Source organism: Cajanus cajan, chromosome 6, assembly GCF_000230855.2.
Source record: "Cajanus cajan strain Asha chromosome 6, NIPB_CcT2T_4, whole genome shotgun sequence".
Classification (NCBI taxonomy): Eukaryota; Viridiplantae; Streptophyta; class Magnoliopsida; order Fabales; family Fabaceae; genus Cajanus; species Cajanus cajan.
This window is the reverse complement of record NC_138522.1, coordinates 7,054,335-7,075,920: the sequence shown is the minus strand read 5'-3', so window position 1 is coordinate 7,075,920 and position 21,586 is coordinate 7,054,335. Positions and strand designations below refer to the sequence as shown.

At 32.3% G+C, this 21,586-nt stretch overlaps 2 protein-coding genes and 1 long non-coding RNA gene across 6 annotated transcripts; all 3 read right to left on the bottom strand.

Annotated features, from left to right (window-relative positions):
* Positions 1-3,539: 3,539 nt before the first annotated feature.
* Positions 3,540-8,201, bottom strand: LOC109794386 (cation/H(+) antiporter 15). The gene is made up of 3 exons (XM_083076631.1): positions 7,568-8,201; positions 5,876-6,877; positions 3,540-5,200 (listed from the first exon to the last, which is right to left on the bottom strand). Exons 1-3 carry the CDS (start codon positions 7,766-7,768, stop codon positions 3,971-3,973), a joined length of 2,433 nt encoding a protein of 810 aa, XP_082932757.1. The 5' UTR covers positions 7,769-8,201; the 3' UTR covers positions 3,540-3,970.
* Positions 8,202-9,204: 1,003 nt separating this feature from the next.
* LOC145958923 (uncharacterized) lies at positions 9,205-12,451 on the bottom strand. Of its 3 annotated transcripts, none has more exons than XR_014434499.1 (11): positions 12,017-12,451; positions 11,796-11,851; positions 11,480-11,551; positions 11,326-11,394; positions 11,136-11,207; positions 10,836-10,906; positions 10,651-10,751; positions 10,449-10,506; positions 10,333-10,371; positions 10,207-10,253; positions 9,205-9,417 (listed from the first exon to the last, which is right to left on the bottom strand). It is a non-coding gene; the product is annotated as an uncharacterized LOC145958923 (long non-coding RNA). The 3 variants fall into 3 exon arrangements; XR_014434497.1 differs by having other exon boundaries at positions 11,326-11,397; positions 12,017-12,450; XR_014434498.1 differs by lacking the exon at positions 11,796-11,851 and having other exon boundaries at positions 11,326-11,397; positions 11,904-12,450.
* Positions 12,452-13,713: 1,262 nt separating this feature from the next.
* Positions 13,714-20,867, bottom strand: LOC109797368 (amine oxidase [copper-containing] zeta, peroxisomal). Of its 2 annotated transcripts, XM_083076629.1 has the most exons (13): positions 20,716-20,867; positions 20,377-20,616; positions 19,223-19,332; positions 18,795-19,100; positions 18,044-18,156; positions 17,597-17,927; positions 17,247-17,462; positions 16,912-17,148; positions 16,413-16,598; positions 15,647-15,787; positions 14,987-15,255; positions 14,320-14,401; positions 13,714-14,148 (listed from the first exon to the last, which is right to left on the bottom strand). In XM_083076629.1, exons 2-13 carry the CDS (start codon positions 20,525-20,527, stop codon positions 14,014-14,016), a joined length of 2,277 nt encoding a protein of 758 aa, XP_082932755.1. In that variant the 5' UTR covers positions 20,528-20,616; positions 20,716-20,867; the 3' UTR covers positions 13,714-14,013. The 2 variants fall into 2 exon arrangements, with proteins under 2 accessions (XP_082932755.1, XP_082932756.1); XM_083076630.1 differs by lacking the exons at positions 20,377-20,616; positions 20,716-20,867 and adding an exon at positions 19,467-19,598.
* Positions 20,868-21,586: the final 719 nt, after the last annotated feature.

Genomic DNA, 21,586 nt, shown 5'->3' with positions numbered 1-21,586 from the left:
TGAAACGTAAAAGCTGGCATATTCCATTACTTTAAACATAGAAAAAATTGAGTAAATTTAACACATGTAAGAAGTATGTAAATGTATATATAATCTTGCTTTACACTTCTTGTTCTAAGGTGAGGTTTAAGCGCGCGTTCATGATAAAAATGATAGCTAACTTGATTTCTTTCTTTTGCAATTGGCATGAAATCAAAGAACTCAATGAATTGAAAGAAAATGAAAGTTAGGTAGAGACCAATGATGCGTGGTGATTGGACTTGGATAAATGCTAAAGTAATGCGTTGAACTTAACCTAAGGGGTTTGGCTTCTAGATATGGACCCTGCTAGGGGATGATGGGATCGAAAGAATGTCAAAAATAGATTCTCACTGTCATTGGGAATGATGGAACCTTAGGCCAAAGACCTAAAGAATATAATTGCAAGCACAAGTCAGAAGGAATCGATTATGGATTGTAACAATGTGAGATTAGATCAACATATTCCCTAGCATCATTACCAAATATCTTTAGCGATTGTGTTTGACATTAAGGGACTCGTGGTGGTAAAATTTGCATATAAAGAGGGCTTTTACTGAACCAAAACGGCTTTTTGGCTTGCAAGTGATTATGACCTTAAACACCACAAAGGAAACAAACTACTTTTTTTTTTTTTTTTTCTGTTTTTATTATTACGAACGATAAAGCGAACAAACTTGAAAGTACATAAAGCATTCCTTAATTTGAACGTCTTAATAATAGCTTCTCATCAAAGATAAGGTACCTGTTTGACATCTATGGAGATGTGTTTTTCACTGATTGCACTTTCCTCGTTAAAGTCACGAAACTTCTAATTACGTATTCAATGAGTTGATCTTGATCACTACATATAATTCTCTCTCTGCTTTTTATTTTTGATTAGGTAACGGGTCGATAATTAATTAATGCACCAAAACATGTGAGATTAATTAAATGAAACATGACTGATAAACTAGTTAAAGAAAAATATTTGCTTTGTTTATTAGGGTAACATTATTTTAAGATAAAATGATTCCTTCATTGTATCATCAGAAAGATGAGAAGTGGTACAAGTTATTCCAACTTGATGGAGCTAAATATTATAGAGCTTTATAAAATTTACAATAGAAAAGGAGAGAACCATAAAATTAACTCGTTGTGTAATTGATTGAATTAATAAAGATAAACTAAAATTGCATAGATGCTCTTCATGTAAAACTTATCAGATCTAACAAATTAATAACAACTAACTCACTTTCTAATAAACTAACTACTCTTAACATCTCCTTGCAAGGTGATAAGTAATATCACCATAATTACCTTATATCACAAAAAAAAAATTATATATATATATATAACACCAACTCTTATATATTAAATACACATGACTTTCTTGTATAAGAACATTTTTATAAACTATTCTTCAGCAAAACATTTTGATAGATTCTTTTAAATTACTATCTGACACATTTTTATTTATTTATCATGTTTATTTAAGAATTAAATATTAATATTTTAAAATAAGTTATTTATAATTAAAATATTTTTTTGGTAAATATAGAAAAATTACTAAAAATAATATATTTATTTATCTTAAATCTAAACATAAATTGTATATTTAAATATATATTTTTATACTAATTTTAATATAAATTATATATTAAAATATAGTATTTATTTATATTTAATTTATTATAAATTTTAATTATATATAATAAATATTTGACCCATGAAATGACAAGCAGCTAAAATACTAGTACACTAATAGTATTTACAACTATACCCTAAAAATCAAAGAGAATATATATATTTAACATACACTAATATGACAAAAACAAAGAAGAAAGAAAAAAAAAATCACTAAAACAAGTCAGTGGCCCAAAACAAAATCAATGGCCCAACACCAACGCTTTTTTTTTTGTTAGAAACCTTCTTTCGGCCCAATTGTAGTGGTGTGCCGTCGTCCTTACTAATAGTACCACGATGATGGCTTCATTAAGCTTCCCAAGTTTATCGTATTTTGAAGCTCTGACACTGCGGACGACAGTGAGAATGTGACATGAAGCTGAAGCTCCTCCAAAGCCTCCTTCCTACTCATGCATGCCTGCACCATCAAGCTTTTCCAGCTAAAAAATAAATAAAATTTTAATAATTAACCAACTAAATATAAATAAATTTTAATTAATTATATCCTATTTAATATTAACATCTCCAAAAGCACTTTTCATTAACCCCAAGCTTGTAGTTCAGCGGTAGGGGTTGATCCACGCTTGAGCAAGGTCAGAGATTCGAATCCTGCCTTGTGTATGCAGCCACGTTAAATCTTGGGGCCAGCTATCCCACCCTTTGAGTTCACTGCTGTCTACGGTGGATACTCACCAAAAAAAAGCACTCTTCATTTATTGAGGATTTTCAATGACTCTTTAATTCTGGACATCAAGTTTTAATAAAACACAATCTAGAAAAAAAATTAAAACAAGTAAGTGGCCCAAAACAAAATCGATGGCCCAAAAGCAACGCTTTTTTTTTTGTTAGAAACCTTCTTTCAGCCCAATTATAGTTGTGTGCCGTCGTCCTTACTAATAGTACCACGATGATGGCTTCATTAAGCTTCCCAAGTTTATCTCATTTTGAAGCTCTGACACTGCGGACGACAGTGAGAATGTGACATGAAGCTGAAGCTCCTCCAAAGCTTCCTTCCTACTCATGCATGCCTGCACCATCAAGCTTTTCCAGCTAAAAAATAAATAAAATTTTAATAATTAACCAACTAAAATATAAATAAATTTTAACTAATTATATCCTATTTAATATTAACATCTCCAAAAGCACCCTTCATTTATTGAGGATTTTCAATGACTCTTTAATTCTGGACATCAAGTTTTAATAAAACACAATCTAGAAAAGAATTATTTATAATTGAGATTATAAAATTAAATCAAGTTAATTAATTTTTTTAATTAGCACATAAATAAATTAATTTTGTTTAGAAGTGAATTCAAAGAGAGTATTTCATATTAATTTTTTATCATTTTATTTTATATTTAAGCATTTATTTTCTATTAATATTTAACTTTAGATTGTATATATATAAATATCAAACAGTTTTTTAAATTTTTAAAAAACTTGTAAACTTGATTTCAGCACTAAAAACTTTTAATTTAACAATTGGATTGTTGAAATTTAATGTAAAAAATGAGTTATTAAATAGAATTTAAGTAAACTTATTCTTGTAATAAATGAATCTCTCTTCATATATATAAAGTTTACAAAATTTTAAAAAAAATTTAAAACTATTTGATTTACTTTGAATATAAATTCAAATTAGCATATAAAATATTTCTATGATTATCTCTCAATTTAAATTAATGAAATAAAATATTAAATAATTTTTAAATTTCTTAAAAATTTATAAGCTTAATTTGTATATATTAAGAACTTTTGATTCAATAATTAGATTATTGACATTTAATGTAAATCATGAGTTTTCAAGTGAAATTAGTTTGAGTAGATTAACTCTTAATATGTTGTTAATTATTTTACGTACTCAATAATAAATAAACAATATATGAACATGATACATACACAAACTTAATTACAAGATTAAATTAAATTTTATCCAAAAATAAAACTAAAGGATTACTCATTTACATTTCATTTCAAACAGTTTCTGTCATTCATATAGCATGAAATGAGTTGGAAGTTGGAAGTGTTATACCAAAATGCTAGACATTTGTATTTACAGCGAGAGATACAACTGATCCATACAATTCTCCACAATGTAATTGTTTTATGGATTGACTTGGAGATTTCAATCTCAATTCTTGGGCAGCTAGCACGCTGCATATTTCAAGTTTCAAGTTTCTTGCATGCATGCATGCCTTAGCTGATGCTGCACGATCCTCTTTGCATTTCATTCCTAGCTAATCCTTTTCATTTTCAAAACTCATATATAATCACCAACATATTGATTCTACTCGGGCTTTCCAAAAAGCGCTTCAACATCCCTATTGTTTGAATTTACTCTTTTGCATGTCCTAAAGTTTGTTCCTCCAAACCCATATTGTTGCACCACAAGCACTGAAGAATAGGAACCAAAACTATTTGAAGCCAACATGTCCCCAATAACCCCAAGTTCAGGGCAATCAGTCCATTCCAACAAATTTGACAGCACCATAGAGTTCCTCCCTTTTCCATGTCCCAAAATGTACAAATCATAGCCCTCTTTGTCCAACTCATTAAACACTGAAGGAATATCATCACTAGTGTGCACTTGCTTCTCTGAATAGATAATGGAATCCTCATTGCTGACTGCCATGAGTCTAAACAAACTCACATACTCTTCATCCAACTCCTTCTCCTTTTCACTGTCTAGAACCGTGGATAATAGCCCTTGAGGTTCATCAAGGGATGCTACATTTGTATCCACTTCAGCAACTTTTCCAAACAAAAGAATATGCACCAAGGAAAGATGGATCCCTGGATGCTTTGCCATTCTCCAAGCAATAGCCAAGGCTTCACGGTCATCAGGGCCACCAATGAAGAGCACAGCAACACGCAAGTTAGCTTTGGAAAGTGAACCATGTCCACGATCAACCAAGATTCCCACAGAACATGGTGCACATTGCATCACGTTTTGGTTTATCTCTTTGAATGCAGTGTTTGACACCTCGAGATCACCATCCCCGCTTACTTGTTTGTGAAAGGGAAGGATGATTAAAGACGCACGTTTCTCTTCTGCTATGTTGTAGATGTCCTTGTGAATGGTGTCATAGGAGGACATGGCAATGAGATTCTCCACGCTAGTTTGGCTTTTTTCCCTTGCGAATTCTGAGAAAATGTTTGTGACGTTGTCCATGTCTGCTTGTAATGATTGGTGGGAACTTGTTTGGTCAAGGTCAACCAGAAAGGCAGTGCCACGTCCTTTAAGCTCAATGAGTTGAGCAGCAAACACATGTAAAAGGGTAACATTAGGTGCACTACAAGCTTCAAGGATGCTGATCATTCCTGTTGCTTGCCGCGTGTTGTGGAAACAAACCAAAACTCGAATTTCAGCATCAGCCCTCAAGTTTTGTATGGTTCTTAACTTGTCTTTCTCAAATTTCTTGCTTGGCTTGTATATGTAGTTGATGGTAGGAGACACCAATATAGTCATCAGAACATTAGCCGTCACCATGGCTGTATAGAAATCCCTACTCATCATCTGAAAATAATATTAGATAGAGTTATTCATTATACAAAATACTATATGCTCTTTCTACGTGTTATAGTGTAAAGATTAAGAATTTGTTCAGATAATTTTATTCAAAAACACTTTTAAAATAAAAAATAGAAGAAAATTGAAAAGAGTTTCTGCATAAACTAAAATAAGTTTATCCATAAATTTAAAATAAGATTTTGAAGGAATTAATAGAAGAGAACAATTATAAATTAGTTTATGTACTTATAAAAAAATTATTTTGTTTTTCTTTTTATTTTTCTATGGTATAAGAGTTTGTGAAGATTTTTACCTAAACAGACTTTAATCTACATGTTATATTTGCTGACTTTCACCAATAACCACTTTAAAAATCTTATTATTATGATTTTTAATGGGTTAAGAGTGTAAGTGTATTTGGAAACTTATCTTGAAGCGAGTCTAATTAATTTTTTACATCAGAAAAATGCAGAAGATAAACTATGTAGCATCTGCCATGATGTGGATCTAGTGTAAATAAACATGTTTCCGAACAGTGTAAAATAAGTTTATATGCTATCAATGCATAGAAACTAAACTCTATTCAGTAACTTTAAGTTGATAAATAAAAGACTAACAAATATAGCTAGAAAAGGCATTGGCAATAGTAACATGTTATTATTCAAATATGTCAACCAATACCTTCCTGTCAACTGCAATGTTTAGCATTACTAATGGCAAGATGCCTTTGGTGTTCATAAGCGCTCCAAGTGCCACACCATCTCGAAAGGGCATCTTATAGAAGCTTGTAGCTATTATAATGCTTGAAATCTTTGCGAAGCATGACAAGACCACAATTATGGCCACTTTATGTAATTTGTGCAGTTGAAAACTGCGGAAGTCGAATCTCACGCCACAGCTAACAAAGAACAAGGGTGCCAAATACACAGAGACAAGATCATCTAACCTTTCCATCAACATGTCAGCAAATTTCCCGCGAGGAAGAACCAAGCCATACACCAAGGCCCCAACAATGGAGTGTGTACCAAGCATTTCAGTAACATGTGCACAAGCCAAAGTGCCTACGAGCACAAAGGATAACTTGTAATTGTCCCACTCATTTTTTTCCGTTATTTTAAGTATCAATCGGCTAAGAAAGGGGCGTAACACCGAGTAGCAAAAAAGGACAAAACCCATTGTCAAAACCACTGAAACAAAGGGCCTTTCACTGTGAGTGGCATATGGAATCAACAACACAAACATTGCCCAATTGTAGAAATCATTAATTGTGGCTGCAGTTATGGCCACTCTACCAAGCCCCGTGTAGAGGATCTTAAGATCCGTAAGAATGTGGGCAAGAACAGGATAGTTTGTGACACTAAGAACCAAAGCCCAAAATAAATATGCACTAGCTGTGCCATAACATGACATGTCTTTAGTAGGTGTTGTGTAGAGAACTTGAGCCAAAGAATATATGGCATACCCTAATGCCATTGGAATGAGAGTGCCAGCCACAGCAATGGTTGTGGCCTTTTTTCGTGCTAGTAGGACAGTGTCTAAGTTCATCTCCAAGCCTGTTAGGAAGATATTGTAGATGAGACCCACATGAGCAATGGTTTCAGTACCAAGAAGTGTTTTTGGAGGTGTTGCTAACTTATTCAACAGGGTTCCATCAGTTATTTGTGGACATAGCAGTAAACCAGCCTATACATTACCAAAACAGTCAAACATTTAGTATACAATCAAAAGTGAGACTCACAAAATTTTCTAATGTTTAATACTATTTCCGATCCTTTTTATATGAAATAAGTTATAATATAAAATATACTATATTTGTTTCTTATAAAAAGCATCAGAATTAATAATATACTAATATATTGTAAGTAAACTACCAAGCTAGTCTAGTGAGTAATGACAAATGTTAGAATAAATATATGAGAATTTAGATCCCATCATCTTTATTGTAGTTATAATTTTTTTACCGATAAAAAAAATGTATCGATAGCATTTTTCTTTCACTGAATTTTGACACTATATTGTTGACCATGCTTAATTGTAACAAGTGGCTTTGCACGAAAAATTGGAACGTTGTAAATCAATGGTACTACATGATTTCTATCCAGGCTCTCTTCCTTTTTTTATTCAATTTTTGACTAATACGAAAGATAAAGTTTGTTTCTTCTTTGAATGTACATATACGGAAACGTGCATGTAAATGAAAGAGGGATGCTACTAATTTGCACGTAAAATTTCGTGTGGAAACCATTAAAAAATTGAAGAGCATGAAAGAAATCAATTGTGGTTAGTAATTTACGGTTTTCATAAAAAAAAAAAAAAAAAAGTCATACTATTCAACAATTTCTAAAATGAAATGAGAGAAATACATGCACTTACAAGAAATTCAGCAACAAAATGTGGTTGATTGAAAGGTCTGAGGATGTAATGTATTAAACGAGTGGCGGCTACAACCAAAAACAATAAGATGATGAATTGGGGAAGCAAGAATCGTAAGATATTTTCACTTTTCCAAATTGGATTGGGATTATCCTCAATAATTTGGTACTCTATGAACCGTGCTCCTTCCTCATCATCCATAGCTTCTCTTGATTTGTCACTTTTGTCTTAAACCCTTGTTATATCAATTAGATTGTCTTCCAACTTTTGTTTTCTCCTTCTCTTGTTTCACAAAATATTGACATGATCTTTTAGTCAACATTATGAATTTGTTGAATTCATTAACGATGGGAATGAATACAAACAGAGGAAATCAATGGGAAAAAAATTTAAAAAATTTACAACAAAACCATGTCGGAATTATATTATTATGTTTTCTTTTCGTCAACTTGGTAGAACTTTCTAACTGATTTACTATTTTTGTTCGAGGTATATGTATGCTTTAAAACTAGTTCACAAATTTTTAATTGATTTCGTTATCATGTCTTCTATTGTTAGAATGTCTTAATTTGTCATCATTTTTTCTCCCATAATTATAATTTTGCTATTACAAGGATTTGCAGTTCGTATATCCATGTCGCTTCTTTTTCACGTCACCTATATAATTTTACAAATTTGAAAATGAATTAATGATGCGGAAATGGATGCTTGTTACCTTTTTTTTTTATCAAATAAATATTATTTTAATTTCTTAATCTATCTATCTATATATATATATATATATATATATATATATATATATTATTTTTATTTTATTATTTTTGCTATGTAATTAGAACACATCTTGTAAAGTGATAGCTAGAGCCTTGGAGCTTTATTTTGAAAGGGGTGACATTGAGGTACTACAAGAAAAATGACTTATGCCTACGCACAAAAAATGTCACTAAAAATCTAAATTCTATAGGTAAAGGTATCATGGACTTTGACCTACAGACATTGAAGTTGTCAACTTTGAGGGGGCATATAGCTACAACTAATAGCCTATCATTATAAGTTTTACCTACAGACATAATTTTACCTACAATTACATTTGACTGTCACTATAAGAGCTACCTACAATTTGCAATATGCGTGGGTAAAAGTCATTGACTTGTATTTACAATATCTACTATAGGTAAATACCATTAAGTTGTACTTACATTTTATGACTGTAGGTAAAAGTATTTTATTATTATTATTATTATTATTATTATTATTATTATTATATAATATCTCTTATAGAGAATATGTGTACTCTATACAAGTGTAGTTCAAATTTTATTATTATCTTGTATACAAAAAATGACATTAAAGTATAAAAAAAAGTCAAATTTTATTAACTGATATATTGATATATTTAATTTAATATTTTGTTCTAGCTAAATTTCATTAAATAATAAAAACTATATATACAAAACATATTATAATATTCACTCTTCCTTTTTTGGAAGAAAAAAAAGGAAAAGATAAGTAGATGACTTGACAAAAAGTTGTTTTTTGATCTATATTAGAATAACATGAAAATCTTTTACTTATTCACATACTAGTCTAATATTGGGATTCTATATTAGTGTCAACAACCGATAACTGTTATCATGTTATTCTAAACATCATGTTTGTATTATATTTCAAGTATCATTGTTCATAAAGCTAGAAATATAAGTATTCAAACTATGTTATAAAAATGACAAATTCATGATGTTAAATTTGTTAATTAGAAATAAAAAAGGAAAACATATTGCATTGATAAATGTCATCCTGTAAGTATTGTCATCTATAGTGATCCACTGCATGTAAATCCTTCACCAATCCTAAAAAAAATATGAAAGATGTCAATTTTACAACACTATGATAATTATCATCATCATGTACTATGAAATTAAATTATGCATTTTAATTACTAAAGTAACATTTTAGAAGGGAATGAAGAGATAGAATTTAAGAATTAATAAAATTGAATAGATAAAATGAAACATTTTAGGCAAGGAAAATATTTGTCACAAGTATATTTTCTTCCTGAAGCATATTATGTTATTTTTATTTCCCCAACCTTAAAAAATTAAGTAATAATTACCCGTATTTAAAAAGTAATCAATGGTTACATTACATTATATCCCAATGCTTATATATATATATATATATATATATATATATATATATATATATATATATATATATATATATATATATATATATATATATATATATATATATGAAAGCCTTCTATTCATCCAATCACACATAACATTATAATAACAGAAAAGAAAAAAAGATTGTTGTCAATATGAAGTATCAAAAATTTAATTATTTCAATTTCAATTAACTCACCTATATCAATTTGTCGCTTTTAGTCATGTTATTAGTGACTTATGGAGTTAAAACAAGGATTTTTGAAATTAGAGAGATGAAAAGATCAATTTTTAATTTGAGGGTTTAGGGTTAAAAACATATTTATCCTAAATTCAAAAGCAGGGAAAAAATAAAATAAACAAAATTTCTCTCATTCATGTTACTTCAAAATGAAACAATCATAATTTCATTGACAAAGGCATCATAGTTTATGAAAACATGATCGATTTTCTGAGTCTAGAGACACTCACACCTGGGTTTTCCTGAACAAGGTAGGTTCCTCTTCAAATAAGATATTCTACAATATAGAAAGTTGGTTTCAAAAGATGATTCAAAGCTGGTGTAGAATTAAAACTAGAACACAAGAAGGAACTTACGAAGTGTTTGCTGAGGGAGAGTGGCTGGAAGCTATATTCCTGTTCAATAATAATACCATAATTAGCAATAATATAAATGAAATGCTTAAATCATTTTTAAACAATAAGAAGCTTACACATCCAAAATCTGGCAACTAGATGCAGAAGTCTCTGAAATTGTTCAAAGATAAATCACTGAAAGAACATAGAATGAGATTAAATTTCATAATTTAATGAGTGCTCAAGACTAAGCATAAGAAAAGTATAAGCTAAATTTCAACAAGTGAGCCTAAAGTATGCAATTAAAGGGGTGGAAAAAATTCAAGGAAATATGCTTACACATTCTGTTTTAAGTTCACTATCCAATCAGGAATTCGTCCGCTTAGAGAATTTTTAGTCAGAAAGTTGCATCCGTCATGGACATATGTCTCATTATATCACTGAGGAAAATTAATTAAGAAAAAGTAACCAACATTTTTGAGATCAAATTATTAGTAGGAAGTAGAATAAAAGTGTTCACTTACAAGTAATTCAATTTTTCCAAGTCTTGAAATGAATTGGGATCGGACTAGTCAACCTGTTGGAGCTCAAATCTCTGAAAGGATAAAAGAGATGATTACTATGATGAAGTAATAGCACATGCCATAGGAAAATTCTAACAATACAATTACAATGTAAGGAGAGGTAATTTCAAGTTTCCAATAATTCCTAAAACTTAAGCTTTAGCAGCTTTATCCTTGAGCAGAACTTGATTGAAAATTGCATTCCTAAAATGCAGACAAAATGTAATAATTTGGAATTCCTTAAAAGGAGAAATTACTCACAATTCTGTCAAACTTGTCAAGTCGGATATGATAGAAGGAATTGGGCCTTCCAAGGATGTGCCCCGCAAATCCCTACCAAAAGAATATTTTCTCAGATAATACAAAGCAAGTTAAGCATGATATGATAGTATAATATTATTTCATTCTTCAACATAGAAGATGTCATGGATGAATCAAGATTGGGACTCACAATCTATCAAGTTTGGTCCAATTCCCAATAAAACTAGGTATCTTCGTAGATAAACTGCTCCCATCTATCCTACTACAGAAAATGTTGTGTTATTTCACAATTCAACAAAGACATAAAATGAGGAAAAGAAATTGTATCACATCATGTCACTCACAACTAAGCGAGATTCTTTAGTTTTCCATATGCTTTTGGTATTGTCCCTGTGAAATTATTTGAAGAAAGAAGTCTGCAGATTCATTTAGATAAAAAAGTGAAAAAAGAGGAGTTAGGCATGCATGAGCAAACAGTATGAAATATTGAAATTGTAGATAATTTGTGCATCAAAGAGACAAATTAATGATTGAAATTGATAATGTACACCAAATGAAAATAAAAAAGATTAGTGCCTAAAAAAGATCAATCATTCGGAGAAGCAATTAAAAAATTAAAAATTAAAGATAAAATAGAGGGATATTGAGATTAAGACGTACCATCAGCACCGCGAGGAGGAAATTTCTGAAGATTTAAATCTAAAAAGCAAGCCAATCTACAACACAAAAATTCATATCACAGAAGGAGAATTGGGATTAGGGTTTCACCTTTGTGATCAAGTTTATGACAGCACTTCTTGAACATCATATTCCCCTTTTCGAATTTACACATAAAAACCTTCTAAAGGATGATAGAATAATACAGATGAAATTGCTCATACTTATCAATGCAATCTTCCTCAGGTGTCATCTATAACAGAGCCCACTCCATCCCCTTCGTCCTCGCGCTCTTCCTCTTCCTCGCATGGATCCCCCTTCGAGTGCAGTGCATCACCCACTGCTCTATTTGCTTGAAATGCGTTTACCTATCAAAGTTGGCAAACGCTTCTGTAACCTTAGACTCCCTGGAATTGCAGGAGCAGCTCTACTTATGAACGTTCTGCCCCGCGTGGGAACTGAACCCACTGCCCACGATACACGACGATGTCTCCTGCCTCTCGGCTTTCTAGCCGCCTCTTTCATCCGTCTTTCAGGAACGCCTTCGAGATCAAGGGCGGTCTATTTTTTTCTCTCTCTAAAAGAGCCAAAGTTTACGGATGGATGGGTGCTCTGCTCTGCCTGTGTGCTTGTGTGAATACAGCGAACGTCTCACTAGCTTCATCAAGCTTTTAATTTTTTAAAAATAATATAAAAAAATGGTTGCCACGTGTAACATAAAAAGGTAAAGCAGGTATTTAAAAATTGTGGCGGTTTTAAACCATCGAAAATATCATTACTTGGTACAAGAATTATAATATTTTGCGGCGGTTATTTGAAACCGCCAGAAAAAAAAAACCATAATTTTTTATAGTGTACATTGACAATTTATTAGTAGAAGAGCTTTAAGTTGTATTGAGTTTTGCCTATACCAAATAAAAGTAGGTATAGATTTTTGAGTTATACCTACATTAAATATTTGTAGGTAAATTTTTTTTTTAATTTTACCTACACAAATTCAAGACTATAGGTAAAAGTGTCTGTAGGCATAGGTTATTTTTTTTTGTAGTGAGGGTAACTTCTATGATTAGCTACGGGCTTGATTCAATTTTATATATCTCATGGTGTTGCATATACACATTAATTCTTTGTTGCCAACTATCAAGCTTTAAATTTTCAATAAATAAAAAATAAAGTTCTAGATTATTTCTATTCATGGTGACTTATATTGATAGTATCAAAACTTAATTTATATGTTTAAGAAAAAAATTCATAGAAATAAATACATTAATATATTTTTTAACCTTAAATATAGAAAGAAAAAATTATGTTAGAAAAATCATACTCATCTTGTATTGTATGTGCTCATAATTCTCAATAGAAATTAGACATTATTTTTACAATCTATAGTAAACACACATATTATAGTTTAAAAAAATGAAAAATAACCCAATTAGCTTTTAAAGTTTATGTAAATTCTACTAATTTGAGAATAAAAACCACTAAATGAAGAATTAGATTTGCATATTTAGAAATATCTTCATGAATTCCAACTAATAATAAGTAATGCTGAAAATAGTGTTAAAAAATGTAAACATTACTTTTTCTGTCTTCCTTAAATATTAATGTTATACATAACTTTACTATCATTAGTATCATTGCGACATAGATGACATACACTGGTAAATAAATTTTCAATTTTTTTTTAGTTTCTCACACGTATCCAACAATTCTGCTGAAAATTTGATTCGCCTTGTTGCGGGACATTATATTTGAGTGCGACAAAAGTATGCTCTTTCGGGGCGTCAAAAGGGTTCGGTAAAAATAATTCTTGTGTAAAAAATAATCATAAATCCGAGCTATATGGTGAAAATGCAACAAAAGCAGGCGATGACAATAATAGATTCCTCGAATCCTGATACAGCACCGCAGTAACGAACCATTTTTCAAACCAAATAGTACTTCATATCGATAGCTTTATTACGAGCACTTCGTCAATTTTGTTTTTTTATAACTAAAATTTAGAGTCAAATTTGAAACCAGAATTCTCAGGTACAAAGAAAATGAAACGAATATTACCAGCAGCAAGCTTTCCAACATACACGAAATCACGATTGAATTTATTAATATTCTAATTTAAAAAATATAATGTGCTCAAACTTCATATTTCAGTTGATGCAAAATAGTACGTGTGTTTCTCCCTATCAGCAGCAATGAGCCATAACTTTGTGGGGACAAGTTCCTAAAGCTTTGCCGTTAACCCACTAGGAATTGGTTTGGAAGAACCATTATCCTTAATGTCATTATCTTTAGAATCCATTTCACATGCATTTGGCGGAACATCCACAGCAGGGGAACAGTTGAAAAATCCATGAGGCTGCACAAAACAAGGGAGCTTCCTAGGTTAGACAACAAAGTAGTAAGACCAAATTACACAAAAAGCCCCAAAAAGCAAAAAGATCATAGGCAACAATTGCTGACGACGAAAAACGCAATTCATCATCTTAAAGTCAAGGGAAAAAATCAACCAACTGAAACAAGTAATTACCATGAGCATGAAACCAATGTGCTCTACTGGCATAACAGGCCAGTCTTCCAAACGTGGAACATGTGTGATTCCAAATACATACCTGAAGACAACACAATTAGTATGGAGAGGACGCAATGTGAAAAGTGAAAACATGTTGAGGGTAGGGTGGAACATTAGAGTGAACGGGAGAAGAAATGAAGATTGAAGAAACTTATTTTGACAATGTTTCAATAAAACAACATACAAAAATCTGAATAGGTTATATTGATTGAGGACAAGTCACATCCAGGCGAGAATCACATCACTTGACGAAGAAGCTACTCTTTGTGTGTGTTTGGAACCAAATAAAAAACATGGATCAGCACTCTCTCTTCACATCTAATAGAAGCAACAAAAAGTAGTTTCTCCATCAATTAATGTGATTCGATATTGGATGAGGATCCAAGATGTGCATCAAAACATGGTTTAGATATAGAGAGAAAGTATTGATCCACATTTTTTATTTGATTCCAAATATACACCAATGCAGTTACATACTTTATATGCTAGTTTAACTGATACAAATAGAGATGACTAATTTAGCTTTACAAATTTTGTAAAACATCAAGTATAAACAGCGAGGAATTCATGAAATTATGTAGGCATGTGCGTGAGCGAGTGAGGAAAAAAGAGGAGGGAGAGTTACCAAATGACTATATTAGTTTCTTCCAAAGGTCGGTTCTGCTTAACCCATGTAGCTAGTCCTTCACCAACACGAGGATTTTGATTAGGAAATTCTCCTCCAGGAAACATCTCATCGCGTGAATATGTTGTTACCCAAAAATTATGCTTCAAGAAAGCAGCTCTTCTTAAAAACTTGGCTTCAGAGCCTGCCAATGGTAAGCAGTTTGCACCAGGTAACAGCTTGTAGCCTGTCAACTGACCAGTTCTATTGCATGTTCTCGTGTTCCTTACCTGAAGGATTATTAAAACATTAACAGGCCTCGGTCAAAAAAATGTTGGTACCATGGTTTAACGTAATATACAAAGCCCGGCATTTAAAACAAAGTTCAAAACAAGATACCAAGCCACAGCAAGTATTTTCCTGGTGATAAAACCAAGTGCAAAATTTTTAGCACTAGGTCAAAAGAAACCTACTTGGAATTACTAACATTATGTGCTTGCTTTCATAAGACAAACCAAATTATTTTCAAAGCTTAACAAACACTTATCTGATATGATTGTTTATGCTATGTGTAACAGCAATTTCTCATAATTGTAAATAAGTATTCAACAGTCTGACAAAACAAAAAATTACCAACACCAATAGTCAGAAGTTGGCTGTAAAAACCCACAGAAGACTTACGATCCAATGGCGAGCAGTCAAAGAATTGCAATCACGCATGGCTTCCAATTCAGATCTGAGCAAAGTCTCTTCAGCATAGAAAGCATTATTGTGAACATTATTCTCACCTGGTTCCTCGACTTTCATATTGACCTCCACAACCTACCAAACATCTTGAGTAAGAATGTGTACTTGGAAAAGAATAATGATACATAGTTTATTGGAGAAAGAGGAAGCTTTTTATAAATAAAATTGCCAACAAATCATGAAAGTAGCCATTTCTGTTATTTCAGTATTAAAATAACAATGTGGTAAAATTGGCTTCTGAATACCTAAGGCAGATCACGACGAGGGATTTCAACATTGTAGTAGCATATAGCCCTGTGTCACAAACTTGCAATTTCTTGAGAAGAAAAATGAAATAAAAATTTAGGTAGTTTTGATAAATCACAACGGAAAAAGCAGTGCACTTAATTCAAGTTGTGTATATATGTTGATGAGTTCACTGCAAAAATTATAATCAAGAATTCTTTTAGGATGAGATGAGACACTGGTGAGAGCTAAAATATGCTTTAAAGTTCTCTAGAAGTCTCTGCGGGAGGAAAACTCACTGCCACCAGGACTGTTACGATCACCACTTTATTTGATTCATCAACAAATAACAAGTACTAAGGCATCACAGAAAATATTCTATTATATAAAAAATTATTCTTCATTAATAGAGACAGAAAGAAACTGCTAAAGCATAACCTAGTATGGTAAAATTTAGCAATTCAATGCAAAGTACCTGATTCAAAGCTTCACCAGGTTTAGAATCAACAGACATGTCCATGCGAGCAACAAAGAAGTGTTGATGAACTGGTGCATATAGACCAGGTGCAATCATAGTTCCATATTTTCGAAACTCTCCAGGCAGCAAGGCTCCTAGGCTGAGAATTCCAGTAAGCTTAACTTCAGCTTCAATCTTTCCATCCTGGAAAAACACACATCATTGTTTTCCAAAGAGTTAAATATCATAAGACTAGAGGATTACATATTAAAATATAAAAGACAATATACTAGTTCATGAAAAAGCAAACCACAAAAAAATGTATAATGCTGAAAGTGCCTTCAACCAAAAGTACACGCTGAAAAGAAGGGTAAAGACATGCAGAGTCTAACAATAATTCAAAGGGTGATCAGATACTGGGTATTTGTGAATTTTACAATAATTAAATCGAGATTGATTTAAAATGTCATTGATGAAAGCATATTTATCTCTAAAAAAAATGTGATACCCTACTTGCCTGATAAAAATGCCAAAAAAATCCATACTCATAGTTGGCCACGGTACATATGAAAGATACTGAAAGTCTTCTAGATCTACGGACTTCTGCTAAGCCAGTTCTCCAGTCTTGATGCTTCCAGAGAATTCCACGATCCTCTTCGTGCAAACATACACAGTTTTCTATTGTTTCCACTCCACCAGTGAAATTTGTGAAGTGAGCATCAAAATACTTAATGTAGCCCAAACAATCACATCCCTGTAACAACAAACATTGACCCCAGACAAAAAGGAAGCCAATTAGAAAGAAATGCCAAATGATAAGCATACAAGAGGACAAATATATTAGACTAAAACCTTCTTGAGGGAATGCGCATTTTTTCCCAAGCCATCTTCCCCAGCATCAAAAGCATTTTTTCTGTAATGTGGGTCGTTTGGATCACCATAGGGAACAACCATCTCCACAAAACTCAGCCTATGAGCAACAGGCCTTCGCCCATGACTACCATCAACATATGCAACAGAATATATAACCAAACCTTCTTTGGGGGTGAATCCAATACGAAAATTCCACTGTTAACAAAGACAGAACAACGACGGCTAATATATCAAGTAGCAAATTATCAACTAGTAATTAAAAATTCCAGTGAATCAACTCTTATGACATTTCCAATGACAAATCAATAATAAAGTAACTTGGACTCTACCTTCTGCCATTCAACAAAGTACCCATTGACACGGAAGCTTGGACCTTCAGGCTGAATAATTTGCAAGGGTTTTATATCACTTCTATCAGAGCTCCCTCTGGTTTCACCAGAAGTATAGTTCCTCAAGGGATCAACCGGCGGAAGGGGAACAAGTTTACGATCATCAAACTCTATCACCACCATGTTTTGCATATCAACAAGAACATAGATGCCCTCAACTGGGCGGGCATAGCCATTTTCCATGGGGCAGTCACTCTCAGATCGACAAAATATGAGTGGTTTAGCAAGTCTTCTCCCAGGAGCATCTGCTTGACTGTAATAACCAACACACCTGCAACGGAATTATGCAGAACAAAGTCTCAATAGATAAAATGCAAAGAGAAAGAATAACAATATCTTCATTCAAGAGATCTATCATATAAATAATTGACATCCAACTAAAATTACCAGGGATCAACCATTACAAGGTCCATGTCTTCAATACCCCTTTTCTTCATAGCCTCTATAAATGGGGGAAAACTTTTGACAACAGCTTCGCATTCGGCATATTCCTCAGCATCCTGAAGATAGAATATTATGAAATTGAGAATTAGCAGATTAAAATTGCAGAAGCTTGAAAAATGTGGACATAATAAATATGAAGGTATTAATCACTTAACGGCTTTTGAAAACTCCACACTTCTGATTATCTTTCCTAACAAATTGGAAATACAATTTCATATTAAAGATTTTACCATTCTACTAATCCAATCATTATTACTTCCCAATCATGGTGAAGGAGTGACTTGCAGTTTTCTCCATTTACTTTGTAGTGTTGAAAAAACCAACAGGTGAAATACATAAGTTAGTACAGCAAACATAGATTAAGCAAAGCTTGGATCAATTTCTTTCCCTGATTAATATGGATTAGCCAAAAAAAGATAGTGTGGCAAAGATGAAGGAATAGTAAAAAAAAAATGTCTACGCTTGGCTTGAATTTAAATGAGTCTATCATAGTCTCATACAGAAACACTCAAGTAAAAGCAAGTCAACCAACTATAGAGATTGTTTCCAGTTATACACATATTCTGTGATTGCTTCTAAGGCTGTCTGTGCAAAATTAAATTGCCATTAAGGAGTTAAATTGTTTTCAAAAGACTACGGTAGTACGCTATGGTTAGAAAGGAAATCATAAGCCACTAGGAAAAGACCAACATACCATTGGAGGCTGAACATCAGGAACAACATGTGATGAAATTACTTTTCCTCGGTGATGACCACCTCGAGTTACTGCATGTACTTGTGACAATTGAACAATCCATATACTTGTCTCATTTGATTTCTTATTGTAAACAACAAGTCTAGCACATCTTGGAGGAAGTTTAGTTGGAATCAGCGGTCCTCCTCTAGTTCTTGGAAGTAATGATGGTTGGAATGGTGGAAAGAAGTATGCATCTGCCAGCGCAACAACATTTTTATCTGGCTCCAGTAAAACTGCTTCAATGAAGCGCATACTATCTCTAAGCTGTAAGACATCAGAAATTATTACTACTTGAACTCAAATTGAATTGTCTACTATTGCCAGAACCATCCAAATATACAAATATATCCACTTAAAGACAAAAAAATCTTAGTGTAGCTGACAACCTCAGGAGTAGCTCCAGCAGCTCTCACAGTTGCCACAGCCACAGAGATTTCAGCGGCAGTTAAAGGGTCCAAAGGGTGGCTTGACTGGGCCCTTGGCATTGAAGCGACTCCTGTGCACCATTACACCAAATACAGTAACACAGTTAGCTAATATTAATAAAGTGAAAGCAAGCAGATCACTGATTCAAGAACTTGAAAAAAAAAATGAGAAATAGGAAAATAATTTCTGTGATTTTCTTCTCACTTTTTGATTAAACTGTTTTCTAAACAAATTCACACTACTCAACAATCAACATTTCATCCAAAATTTACTAAGTTCTGAAAACTGTTTTAAAAACCCAAAAACAGAAACAGATAAGCGATGTTCTCCCGTTCTCTTCTTCTGTATTGTGGTCCTAACTCGAGTGTGTGGGTCAACTAGATTGATGTTGTATGTGGCGAGGCATGGGCTGTGCTGGTTTTGCCTAGGTTTATTAATGATCTCAAAAACTAAAAACACTTTTTGAAATCATCAATAAATGCCGATAGTTATAGTGCTATGTCCCGACTTAAATCACCACCAACCAATTCGAGCAGCAATTAACGAGAAAAGCATTTCTGTTACTTTCTATCATAAAAATATTAACAACTAATTGGAAAAAAGGAAGAACACAACACATTCAGCTGCACGAGCAAAACAGATAGAGAAACAAAATCAGCCACTTTCAACTCCTTTCCAGAAGCACTTTGTTAAGATGGTATGCAAAACCTATCTATGTATATAATAATGTTTATAAATGAGAAATAATCTTTCCTAATAACCTGGTTTTGTAAGGTTCACTTTCTTAGGATAGTATCCAAAACCTATATATGCATATATAGGATAGTATGCAAAAGATGTATATGTATATCGACGAAGGTGGTTATATATACTAAAAGAAAAAAATAGAAAATATTTCTATAAAACATAACACGAGTGTTGAGAGCATTATTTCCACGAAGAAAAGCATACGTGGAAGAATACATGCAAGCACAGATTCATTTAGCAGGTACGATTTGACATAGCATCAGCAGAAGCAGAGTATATATTTTTGAACTGCAATTGAGAATATTGTATATATTAAAATTTATTTAATTTAATGAGAGGAGAAAAAGAGAGAGAAGCGATGGGGTACCCTTAGCAGCATTGGCGGAGGAATCGACGGGGCGAATGAGGGGGAGGTCGGCGGAGGCGGCGCGGGGAATGGCGGCGGAGTCGGGGGCGGAGGAGAAGCAAGAGGCGGAAGGTGGGTGTGGTGGCGTCGCCTTTTCCGAAGCTGAGGCCATTGCAAAGGGTTGGGTATCTGAGCGATTCCGCCACCCCAATAGGTCTGGGCGCAGTACACTGACATACAGCAATTGAGCCTTCTCTGGAACTGATCTCAAACAAACACACAGAAAATCAAAAGAGGAAGCAGAGGCTCAGCCACCAAAAATCACACTAACTCACTTTATATACTGCCAAATCTTCTCACCTTTCTCGTAAATCCGTATTTCTCTTCTTTCCACTATAATTCACACCAAATTAACTTCTTAAACGCTAAAGTTAATTATGTATATGTAGTTACTGTGAAAACAAAAACGTGTATATACAGTTAATTTCTTTAATTAAAAATAAAAGCTAGTTAAGAGATTTAAAGCAATGATTTTCAAAATTGGGAGAAGATAAAATTGACGGCCTAAGAGTATACACTTTTTATTAGTAGTATAGATGATTATCTCTGGTTTGATTAGCATTATAAAACTCATAAACAATCAATATCAATATACTATTAGTAATGTCAATATAAATGAATGATTTGTGTCAACGGTAGAAAATTTATGCACAATGAATAAAAATTATTTAATAGAAATTATGATGTAACGCTCTGATACGTACATATACATATTCTTTTATTTAGGATTTATAAAATGAGATGTATAGAAATTTATAAATGTTAATTAAGAAAAAGGCTAAAATCCTAATTTAGTTTTTGATAATATTAAAAAAATTAATTTGGTTTTATTTTAATTTTTTTTCAATTTAGTTTAAAATTTTTAACATGCAATTCCGTCTATATTTTACAAATGACGTTAAAGATTTGAGAGAATCACGTCTATAATTCTAAATCACAATTGTAATTCTCACGACTTGAAAATCACTTGAGATTAATAGGTGTGAAAATAGGTAGTGAGAATCTCGACCGGAAGAATCACAAATCACAGATATAATTTTCTCAAACTTTTAATGTTATTTGTAAAATTAAAATAGAAGTCTCTCATTAAAAATTTAAAATTAAATTAAAATTAAATTAAAATAAAAAATTAAAGAGAAATTAAATTAATTTCTTTTTAATATTATAAAAG